The 11,928-nt window shown below is 47.1% G+C and overlaps 1 protein-coding gene across 1 annotated transcript; it reads left to right on the top strand.

Moving 5' to 3' along the window:
- Nucleotides 1-11,068: 11,068 nt before the first annotated feature.
- On the top strand, nucleotides 11,069-11,635 carry LOC127227051 (immunoglobulin omega chain-like; the record flags this gene model as incomplete). The annotated part of the gene is made up of 1 exon (XM_051191285.1): nucleotides 11,069-11,635. A coding segment is annotated over one exon (363 nt), but the record flags the coding sequence as incomplete, so codon positions are not given.
- Between the last annotated feature and the right edge of the window lie 293 nt (nucleotides 11,636-11,928).

Genomic DNA, 11,928 nt, shown 5'->3' with positions numbered 1-11,928 from the left:
CCAGAACACTGGGACGGGCTCCTGGGAACGCTCTGACCGTTCCTTGAAACCTGAGATGACTAACTGCCCTCCTCTGCTTCCTCCTCTTCCATATGGTTCCCCGGGTATAAAAGCCAGCCCCCGGAGCAAAATAAAGAGCCTTCTTAACATCAAGCAAGAGTTCTGTGTTGTTAATCCCGACAGCCTCCGCAGATTCTCGGTCCCAGGTCATGCAGGCGCGGCAATTTGAGGTCCCACCGAGATTCTGAAATTGAGGTAAGGGGACAGTCGTCCCTTGTGCCGGCCGGTACATATTGGGGTAGATAGTGAAAAAAAAGATGGGTAATTCACCCGGAAAGGTCTAATTAGAATTCCTATTAAAGGAACTCCTAGAGGAACAGGGAACTGCAGTAAAGACAAACACTCTCGAAGGCTTTTAAAAATGCATTCAATGGGCTAGTCCTTGGTTCATAACAGGTGGAGGCTTAAACGTGCCCAATTGGGAATAGGTCCAGTGCAACCTGCAAAAACTGTTGGAGAAAGAGGGACCTGACAATCTGCCCATCTCCACCTTTTCTTTATGGAGACTGAAGGATGCACTTCTAACAGATAAGGCCCACCTGTGACAGCTGGTACAAGCTAGTAGAGGTTTTAAAAGAGATACAGGAGACGGAGACTCAGCAGTCATTATGCTCTGAGTCAGAAAGTGAAGAAAGTGAGCCCACAAACATCCAAAAGGCCACAGGGTGCCCATGCAGATCAGAGAAAGACCCTATCTTCAGGGGAGGACAGCACCTTTCATAAGGAACCTGGAATATGGTCCAAGGAGAGGCGCCCTCCTGAAAGCCACCTATACCCCTCCTTGTCAGATATAGAAAATGAAAGTAATTCAGATCCTGACTCAGAGTCGGAGGAAGAACAATTGCTCGCCGAGATCGTGGCTCTTAAAAAGGAATTGAGGAAGGCCAGAATCAGAGATCGGATAGAAAGGGCAAAGAGTCCCCCTCCATACTTAGAACAGGGAAGTCCCTCTTATCCTGAACCCCTGGCCCTCTTAGGTCCCGAAGAAGGAGCAAAAGAGGGGATCCGATGCTGTCCGATAGTGGCCCCAGTTATGGAAATCCCAGACCCAAACAATCCTGGGCAGGTTATCCACAGTCACAATCCTCTTAGATTCAAAGACATGAATCAACTTAAGGAGGCCACCTTGAATTACGGGTTGCAAGCTCCTTTCACTGTGTCTTTGGTGGAGTCCTTTATGGTTCTCAGTCTGACACCCAGTGATTGGCAGCAGCTTTGCCATGCAGCTCTTTCTGGGGGGGGGATTACTTGATTTGGCAAGGAGACTTTCAAGAGAGATGTTACCAAATAGCCCAGAGAAATGCACAGGCAGGACAACCCCAGAGAAATATTGGCATGCTCACAGGGAGCGGCCAATATGCCACCATCCAGCAACAGATACAATATGCTATTGCTGTCTATGCCCAGGTAGCCACTGCGGTGCTTGGCGCCTGGAAGGCACTGCTCTCTAAAGGAGGGGACCAACTGTCCAAAATTATCCAGGGGGCTTCTGAGCCCTTCCGTGAGTTTGTAGATCATCTTACCCAGGTGGCAGGGAGGAATTTTGGAGGATTTGGTCCTGCAATGCCTGTGATCAAACAAATGGCCTTTGAAAATACTAACAAATATTGTAAGGAGGCCCTTTGCTCTCACCGTAATAAAAGTCTAAATGTTTACATTCGCATTTGCAGAGACATTACTGGCAACTTCATCCAGGGGCAAATACTGGCCACTGCCAGGGAAAATCCAGCCAGGGGACAAGAACAAGGACATGTTTTGGCTGTAGGAAGGATGGGCATTTCCATAGGGAATGCCCTCAAAATAATATCCTAGGTCCTAAGAGACCCAAACTATGTCCCCGCTATTGGCGGGGGCACCATTGGGCCAATGACTGTTGTCCCAAAACTGATTTGGGGGGCAATCCTCTTCCCCCCCAATGCCAACCAGGGAAACTGGAGAAGGGCCCCACCTCAGGGACCGAGAGCCAATGTGTATGGGGCAATGAGCCCTGCCCCGTGCAGTGGCAGGATTTCCTTTCTTCCTCAAAGCAACCTTTTCACCTCTCAGACCTCCTCAGAGCTACTCCAGAGAGCGCAGGATTGGACCTCAGTCCATTCACTCGAGCAATTCTAACACCCAAGATGGGGGGTTCAGGCCCTCCCTACAGGGATATATGGGCCTTTGCCTCAAGGCACAGTCGGATTAATCTTGGGGAGCACTAGTACCATCCTCCGAGGCATCCAGATACATCCTGGAGTTGTAGATCAGGATAGTGAGGGGGAGATTAAGATAATGACATCAGTGGCCCACGAAGTTATTGCCATACCAGCCAGGGAATGAATCACTCAACTGCTTCTCCCTATGGCTCCACATGAAGCTCAAAACATTAGAGACAAAAGGGGGAACCAGGGCTTTGGAAGCTCCGGTCAGACTGTCTTTTGGGTTGCCTCTATGGCAGACCCTCTTTAACTTATACTAAGAATAGAGGACAAGACCTTTAAAGGTATATTGGACACCGGGGCGGATGTTTCTGTCTTCTCGGAGAACTTCTGGCCCACGACCTGGCCAAAGCAGAGTGGAACTGCCACCCTTCAGGGGATTGGGCAAGCAATCCCTCAAAAAAGCCTAAGAATTTTAAAATGGAGAGACACTGAGGGCCATTCAGGTTACTTCCAGCCCTATATCCTGGCCAGCCTCCCCACTAATTTATGGGGACAGGATCTCTTATAAGAGGTGGGAGTTGTTCTTACTACCCAAGCCCCTAACCAAGTCTCTCAGCCAAAAAATAAAGCTCTCCAGATGATGTATAAAATTGGCTGGAACAAGGGACAAGGACTAGGTAAGCTGGAGCAAGGAGAAGTTTGCCCTGTGGCCACTCTGCCATTAGACACTTGGCTCCAGGCAATAGAAAAGGATTTGGACATTTTTAATGAGGGTCACTGTTGCACCGCCAGCCCCCATTCCCATTACATGGCTTTCTGACAATCCAGTGTGGGTGGAACAGTGGCCCTTACCAGCAGAGAAGCTTCAGGCAGCTTACCAGCTAGTTCAAAAACAATTGGAGGCCGGACATGTGATCCCCTCCACCTGCCCCTGGAATTCCCCTATATTTGTGATTAAAAAGGATTTATGGAAATGGAGATCGCTCCGGGATTTGAGGGCCATTAATGCAACAATGCAACCTATGGGAGCCCTTCAGCCCTCATCCGTGGCTTGCCCTCACCCATGGCTATTCCTAAAGATTGGCATCTAATTGTTATTGATTTAAAGGATTGCTTCTTTTCCATTCTGCTGCATTCCTGAGATAGCCCCAGGTTTTCATTTAGCCTTCCTTCCATTAATTTTCGGGAACCCTCCCTCCGATTTCAATGGGTGGTGCTTCCCCAAGAAATGACTAATAGTCTGACAATATGCCAGGCTTATGTGGCTGCCTGCCTGGATCCTATCAGGCGCAAGTTTTCTGATCTCTATATTATCCATTATATGGATGATATTCTGCTGGCAGCACCCGCTGAGGAGAGATATCTTGAGGTGTTTGCTAAATTGCAGGAGCTCCTGGAGACCCGCAGATTTATTTTGGCCCCAGAAAAGGTTCAAAAGAAACCTCCTCACACCTATCTAGGCCACCAGATCCAACAGACTGGCCTCTGGCCTCAAAGGCTCTTCATGATTGGCAAAAGTTTTTAGGAGATGTTCAATGGATCTGCCCCTCCCTTTCCATTAAAACAGGAGAGCTTAGACCACTTTATGATATCCTTCCGGGGGATCCAGCTCCAATCTCTCCCAGACAGACTATCCTGGAGGTCAGGGAGACCATTCAATTGTTGTTGAGGAGCATTAAAAAAGACCATTTTCGGCACCTAGATTATGGACAACCCCTTGTTATGGTTGTACTTTCCTCTAGTTTTTCATCCACCACTGTTTTTTTTTTTTTTGGCAAAATGGACCTATATATTGGATCCATTTTTCAGCCTCCCCAAGAAGGTTGTGTCCCCCTACTATGATTTGATACCACAATTGTATGGGAAGCGCATAAATTTAGCATCCAAACCTTTGGAAAGCCCCCTGATAAGATCATTCTTCCCTATGATAAGGAAGAGGTTGAGCATTTACAGACCTCTCATGATGGATGGACACTATCACATCTACAGGAGACAGATTTGATAACTACTACCCAAATAGCACTTTGCTGTCCTTTTTAAAGCACCACCCTGTAATTTTTTCCCAAGATTATAAAGGAAGCCCCCCTTCAAGGGGTGTGCTCAGTGTTTTCAGATGGGTCCTCTAAGGGTTTTGTGGTGGTGGTTTCTTCCCAAGTACACAGGAGATTACCTATGGGACAAGTATCTGCACAAGCTGCTGAATTAATGGCTTGCCTAATAGCCTTCCAGTTGTTTGATAAAGAACTTTTAAATCTATATACTGATAGCATTTATGTTGCTAATATTGTAAAGCCATTAGAGACTTCTCCATATGTTCTTCCCACCTCTTAAGTTCATTCTCTTCTAGTTAAGCTTCAACATCTTATCTAGCAATGGATATACCCTGCATTTGTGGGGCACATATGTGCCCATACAGGCCTCCCAGGACCCCTTGTCCAGGGCAATTAACTTGCTGATTCCTTAACTCGGCCCCCAATAGTCATGTTCACAGAGGAGCAACACGCTTGCCAGCTTCATGAGCGGTATCACCTAAATGCACGCTCTCTTAAGTTTCATACTAACTGCTCCTTACCTGATGCCACTCAGATTATTTCTTGATGCCCTGATTGTGCCCCTTATCATAATTCCCCCAATGAGAGGGTGAATACCTGGGATCTAAGGGCTAACAATCTTTGGCAAATGAATGTCACCCATCTTCCTAAAGCAGGAAAATTAAAATATATGCATGTTTCTGTGGCTACATATTCTAAGGTGGCTTTTGTGTCCCTACACTCTAGAGAAAAGATTAAAGATGTCATCTCTCATTGTTTACAGGCCTTTGCCTATATGGGTGTTCCTGGTATCTTAAAAACAGATAGTGGCCCTGCATATGCTAGTTATTGCTTCAGAGCCTTCTGCAAGGTACATCATATTAATCATGCATTTGGTATCCCACACAGCCCTATGGGACAAGCCATCGTGGAACGCACTCATGCCACCCTTAAACAATATTTTAATAAAATAAAAAAAGGGGTGCATAGGACCTCCCCCAATTCTCAATTATCTACCATACTTTATATTTAAAATTTTTTGACTGTAGATAAAAATAACTTGTCTGCCATGGAGAGACATTGGAACAAACCCTCTCAAACATTGGGATGGGTCAGATGGAAAGACATAATTACAGGACAATGGCAACCGCCCCACCCCCATTAGCTAGGGTTCGAGGGGCTGTTTGTGTTTTTCCCCCAGGAACAGATACCAAACAGATACTATTTGGATACCAGAACGACATGTTCGCCCTGTGGATCCTGATCGGGAATCTAGTCCTGCTTTATTGGAATCTCCAGCCCACGGAGGGATGGGTGGTTTGGGCCTTGGTGAGGAACCCCCCCCCCAGGCCTGATGCCAGTTAGCCAGGAGAGCTCCCTGTTTCCCTCTTTCTTTTCCACCAATCATTCCCTGGGTCTACCAGCTGCCAACGTGCCGCTGGAAAGTTATTACTGAGTAATTTGACCTTCCTGACACAGGGGAACCTTTGCTTCCAGAGGGTGCTTAATGTTTCCCAATTTCCCAATGGGTCAGTCTTGGTGTCATGCATAGGTTTGAGTAATGCTTTCATTGCTAATTTTCACCCCAATGCCAGTATGAGTAATTGCTTGGGACTTAGAGATGGCCTATACCCTATAAACTTCCAGCGGGAACAGGGGAATGATACTACATGGACCCTGATGGGAGATGCCATTATGTATATATGTTTCTCATACTGGTTTAATGAATAAAGCACTGTTGGCCAATAGGAAAGGAAGATAGGGACTAGGAGACAAGGAGGAAATAGGAAGTAGTAAGGAGGAGCCAAGATGGAGAGTCTGGAGAGAGCAGTACGCGGCAGCCGGCTCCGGGTAAGAAGACCACGTGGAAATACATAGATTAACACAAATGGGTTAACACTTAAGACAGAGCTAGCCGATAAGAAAGTAGTAACTGGCCAACAGTATAATATCAAATACAGAGTCTCTGTGTGTTATTTGGGGCTGGCTCGGCGGTGGGACAAGACCAGGCGGCGGGAGAAAAGCGTACACCTTACAGGACCCCTAGACCCAGGCCCCTATTCTGGAAGCTCCCCAGAAATTATGACTTGCATAGGCCCCTGCCTGTGCACCACAAGAGCCATGGCGATTGAAGGGAAAAGGGTCTTTGTGGTGGTTCGGACATCGCCCTCCCCGTAAGAATTCCACAGACAACGGGTTCGAGTTCCATTTCAGAAACCGAACCAAGCGGGAGTGACCCCAACATTCTCAGAGATGTTTCTTCGTGGGCCATGGGCCCTTGTTCTACAACGGGGAACCGCGTTTAACGCCACAGCCGTTTGGAACCAGTCACAGGCTTTTGAGGACTCCTTGAGGGTTAACACATCTGTTGGGAGAAATTTCTCGGTGGTCAGCCTGATTCAACTGCTGGTCCCTGATGGACACTGGCAGTTGGAGTTCCTGCCCTTGCCCATGGTGGTGGAAGACCAACATGGGGGAGAAGAGATTACCCTCTACCACCCAAGGGACTTTGGTATTACTGCTGCCATCATTGCTACCATTGCCATGTTGGTGACTTTTACTGCCATTGCAGGGATTGCTGTCACTCAGTCCGCCATCAACGCAGAGGCTGTTAACCAGGTGGCGGGCAGAGTCAGTGAATCTCTGGCTATGCAAAAATGCCCTCAATGCTCCTATTCAGTTCAGACTCCTTAACTTAAATCAGCAAACTGCCTTACTTCAAGAACAAATTAAAGTATTATGGTTGGTGCAGCAGGCCTCCTGCTCACACTTCATCACTCCTGTTGTGTCACTTGATTTGAAGTGCAAAATGTCTCTGTAGAGGTCAACCACCTCAATGCATACTTGGCAGGGCCTTGGAATTCTTTTGTAAAATTTACTAATGTTTTGGCTCCTCAGATAGTAGAGGTCAATAAGACTTGAGTTGCCCCTATTTCAGCAGAGGGCTGGTGGAATGCCATGGCCCAGATCAGAGGTTGGATATAACATTGGGGTGGCGCATTGTCTCTAGGGGTCTTGGGACTGGTAGCGGTCGGGGCAGGGATTCTTGTGCTATGCAAGATCCGACAGTCCTTTTCACAAAAGGAACAGTTACATAGACAAGTGTTGCTCAGTCTGGCCCATGGCTCTCCCAGCAGTCATGAGGTCTGGTTACAGATGCTTCAGAAATGAGGATCACCTATGATGGGCAACTTGTAGGGAAACCTCCCACCCAAGACATGGGGTTGCCAGGTCCCCCAAGGATGGATAAGGGATGGCACACCCTACATGACCTAAGACAGGGGTCCTAGAAAATAAAAAAGGGGGAATTGTGGGAATTAAGACCTTGGCTAAGAATTTACTTCCTCTTGCTGCTCTCAGGGCAGGCAGCTGTAACCACAGAGAAAAACATGTTTACTAAGGCAAAATATTCCTTTGGATTCCGGAACACTGGGACAGGCCCCTGAGAACACCCTGACTGTTCCTTGAAACCTGAGATGACTAACTGCCCTCCTCCACTTCCTCCTCTTTCATCTGGTGCAGGGGTATAAAAGCCAGCCCCCAGAGCAAAATAAACAAAGAGAGCCTTCTTAACATCAAGCAAGAGTTCTGTGTTGTTAATCCTGACACCCTCTCTTCTGCAGATTCTCGGTCCCAGGCCATGCAGGTGCAGCATCTTTCTTCTATCCTTAATTCCAGAGCCATGTGGCTGAATCTGCAAAATTCTGCTGCTGACTGGGGCTGGACCCTGGACCCCGCCTTCAATTACATCTTCACAAGCTTTATGTCCTTCACTACCTAAGCTTGGCTGTCCTGAAACTAGATCTGTAGACCAGACTGGGCTCAAACTCAGAGAGCCAGGAGCAGCCACCAGTTGCTTCTTATCTGTCTCCTTTCTTTGTCCAAAAGGGCTGAGATCCTGTTTCCACCCCACTTTATCACTTCCTATCTTACCTCCCAAGTGCTGGGACTAAAGTCATGAGCCCCTACTGCCTGGCCGCTAGTGGCTAGCTTCACCCTCTGATCTCCAGGCAAGCTTTATTTTTCAGAACACAAACAAAATATTGTACAACAATTCCCCCTTTTTGTCTAAACAAAAAGCAAAAGTTTTAACTAGCATAGAAAAACTATATCCAGTAAGTACAATAGCTATATACAATTATATACAGGCAATAAATACACTAACAATGTCTAGTCCATTAACATTTGACAAATTCAGAAGGCAAGCTTTGTCAAAATGCAAACAAAATATCACACAACCATTTCTTAATTCATTTACCTCCTTGAACATAGAATTTAGCTCTGGTCTACTTCCTGGTGTCCCTTTTCTCAGTCTGTACATTCTGTATTTTTATTTGCTTAGCTTGCTGCTTTTCATTATAGATCTTCATTTGAGTTACCACTAATAACCACATGACAGAGTCTATATGAGGCTGCTTTGAGATTTCTTCTGCCAATATAATTAATCCAAAACTCTTCACTTTAGCCTCAGGCAGATTTTTCAGACAAGGACAAAAAACAGCTACATTCTTCACCAAAATATTACAAGAAAGCCCTCTAGGCCACATGTTAATATCATTGTCCTTTGAAATCTCTCGAGCCAGCACCTCACAGTTCACCAACTCACTCAGCACCACCGTCTTCCATGATCCTGCTAGTGTGGTCCACTAGGCAGCACCTAACCTGTTCAACTGCCTTTCTAATCCACAGTCCCGAGGTCCACATTCCTTCAAACAAAAACATGGCCAGGCTTATCACAATAACACCCCAGTCCCTCGTACCAACTTCAGTCTTAGGGTGTCAATGGCTGTGAAGAGACCCATGACCACAGTAACTCTTATAAAGGAAAATATTAAATTGGGGTGGCTCGGTTATAGTACAGAGGTTCTGGTGAGACATAGTGCAGGCAGACATGGTGCTAGAGAAGTAGCTGAGAGTCCTACATCTTGTAGACAAGAGGAAGTGGTCTGTTTCACTGGGTGTAGCTTGAACATATATGAGACCCAATGCCTGCCTCCGCAGTGACACACTTCCTCAAACAAGACCATACTTCCAGATAGTACCATTTTTTGGGGTGTGTGTGTGTGTGTGTGTGTGTGTGTGTGTGTGGCTGTTTTCTTTCAAACCAGCACAGAGGGTCCTAGAAAAATAAGATTAAGTCTGCAAAGCAAAGTTGAGACCAGGGCATCTTTGTGGCTGAATGTGAGTCTGTTGTCTCAAGGACAAGGACAACCACATTTCCTCTTGGAGAATCATTGGGGATCTGAAAGCTCCAATTGTGTCAATGGTGAGAGGGGTCACAGGGCTGGTTGCAGTGTTGATGTTCACAAGTGGGACTGTCTCAAGCTCTGATTCTTAACATTGAGGCTCTTTTTTTGGGACCCAGACAATAACAGCACCTTTTACAAATACAAGCCAAACACGTGGATGGGTTATTGGGTGCAGGAATGAGTGATGAGTGGACAATGTTTCCCTCCCATTCTGGAACTGAGCACCCATCGGTACATCCCCTGCCTCCCAGCAACAGCAACGGTGATAGGCATGACTACAGCTTAATTACCTCCTAATAGCTCCTATCTGGACATATAGACCCATAGGAGAACATGGCTTCAGTGTATGAACGAAGGTGAAGTTTAATCTGTAGCAGGTACATCCATAGTGAGTAGAGAGCTGAGAGGAAGAAATGTCCTTGCCAACTTTTCTTTTTAAAGCCACTTTGTTCTAGGATGGAAAGACCGGGTTTGAAGGCTCTTCGGAGCTTAGAAGGGGTCAGAGCACCCCACTCCCGAGGCACCTGGTTTCCTGCTGTGTGAAGAGATGCTTTCATTGTCCTGAGGATGCACTCTCTAGTTTTAGTTCACCAGACATTTAAAGGCGAACAAGAACTTTGTTTCCACTGTGCTCATCTTTTCAGGGGAGAGTTGAGGTCACTTCCCCTCAGGGAGAGCCCACCAGCCAGCTCCTGGGTTCTGGTCCATGAGTTTCTAGCAGGCGGTTCCTCCTTTTATGCTTCCAGGGACAAAGACAGAGCCACAAAGGCTGCCATCAGACCATTCTGGTAAGTGATACTGCAGAGCCCAGAAAGCCTGGGAGGGTAGTAAGTTCGAACCATGGGTACAATGACCCTCTTCTTATTTAATTATTATTTATTTTATATATAACCAAGTCCATTTAAATGAAAGCAAACATTTATAGACAATATTTGGGAATTTGGGTGTCATTCTTTCCAAACTACTTCCTGCTGGTAAGGGGCGCTGTCATGGGGGATTCTAAGAAGATGCAGAAATCCTGGCTGTAGTCTGTAAGGCTGCCTTGTCCAGCTGTTTTGAATGTAGGATCACCTCGTACTCTGTTTCAGGTGGTCTGGCTTGATCAAACCACATTAGTCTGGAAGGAATCCACAGCTTTTCATTTTCTGTGGAAACAAAAATAGAATTCCTTTCCCCCAGTAACTTGTCCTTGAACTTAAATTTTGGAATCAAATCATTGTTTTTTATTTTTATTATTTTACATGTCGATCCCAGTTCCCCCTCCCTCCCTTTTACCCTCTCTGCCCTCTCACATGCACCCTAACCACCCTCCCCTCCCATCCCCCCACCCCAATTCCATATGTAGGGGAATGCCATCCAGTTGGGGACAATGACCCTCTTCTTAAAGCAGGGAGGAGAGTGTTTCGAAGCTGGCAAGGGCTCCAGGAGCAGTGGCTGCAGCAGGTCGAAGCCATGGCCTGGACTTGTGTCCTCCTCATGCTGCTGGCTCATCTCATAGGTAAGGGAACTCCTGGGGCCCAGAGCCTCTCTTGCCTCTCCTCTTGCCTGGCTCTGCCCTGGTGATAGGCATGCTTCTTTCTTCTCAGGTTGTGGCCCCCAGCCCATGCTGCAGCAGCCACCATCTGCATCTTCCTTGCTTGGAACCACCATCCGCCTCTCCTGCGCCCTGAGCAGCAACCATAACATCAACATTTATAGCATTTACTGGTATCAGCAGAAGCCAGGCCACCCTCCCAGGTTCCTGCTGAGATATTTCTCACGCTCAGACAAGCACTGGGGTACCAAGATACCCCATCGCTTCTCCGGATCCAAAGACGTGGTCCGGAACCTGGGATATCTGAGCATCTCTGAACTGCAGCCTGAGGATGAGGCTGTGTATTTCTGCGCCATGGGGCTCCGGAGCCAGGAAAAGGAGAACTGGATGGAGAGGGAGAGAGGAGGAGAAAAGTAGTTTACAGATTCTGGATCCCTGCCTCTGGAGACATTCACACCCTGAACTGAAGAGCAGTTTGCTTTGCCCAGCTAGGCTGGCACAGGGAGGAGGGGGAGAGCACCGGCCTCCGCAGAGCCAAGAAGATGGAGCCATTCAGCTTTCCTTGTCCTGCAGGGTTGCCGTGAGCCCCACTGGAAGCGGGATTATAGAATTAAAGTTGCTTTTCTGGGTTTGGCTTGGCTGGTTTGTGATCTCAGAACCAATGTAAGAACCAGCTAGACAGTCTCAACTTGATCAGGTACCATAAACAGCATACTCATTATGATCACAGGGCAAGCGGATGACAGAAATGTCTTGGAGTGGGACCTCCTTGCCAGGGACAAGGTCTTCTATTGTCACCCTCACATTCATAGAGTAATGAAGCTTAGGAAATACCATCATTGCTTGTACTTTGGGGAAGAGCAGGTGCCAAGTGACAGGTCCAGAACAGGTTCCCCTCCTTGGTACTAGTGATG

Source organism: Phodopus roborovskii, unplaced genomic scaffold (assembly GCF_943737965.1).
Source record: "Phodopus roborovskii unplaced genomic scaffold, PHOROB, whole genome shotgun sequence".
Lineage (NCBI taxonomy): Eukaryota > Metazoa > Chordata > Mammalia > Rodentia > Cricetidae > Phodopus > Phodopus roborovskii.
This window is presented reverse-complemented; position numbering and strand designations above follow the sequence as displayed.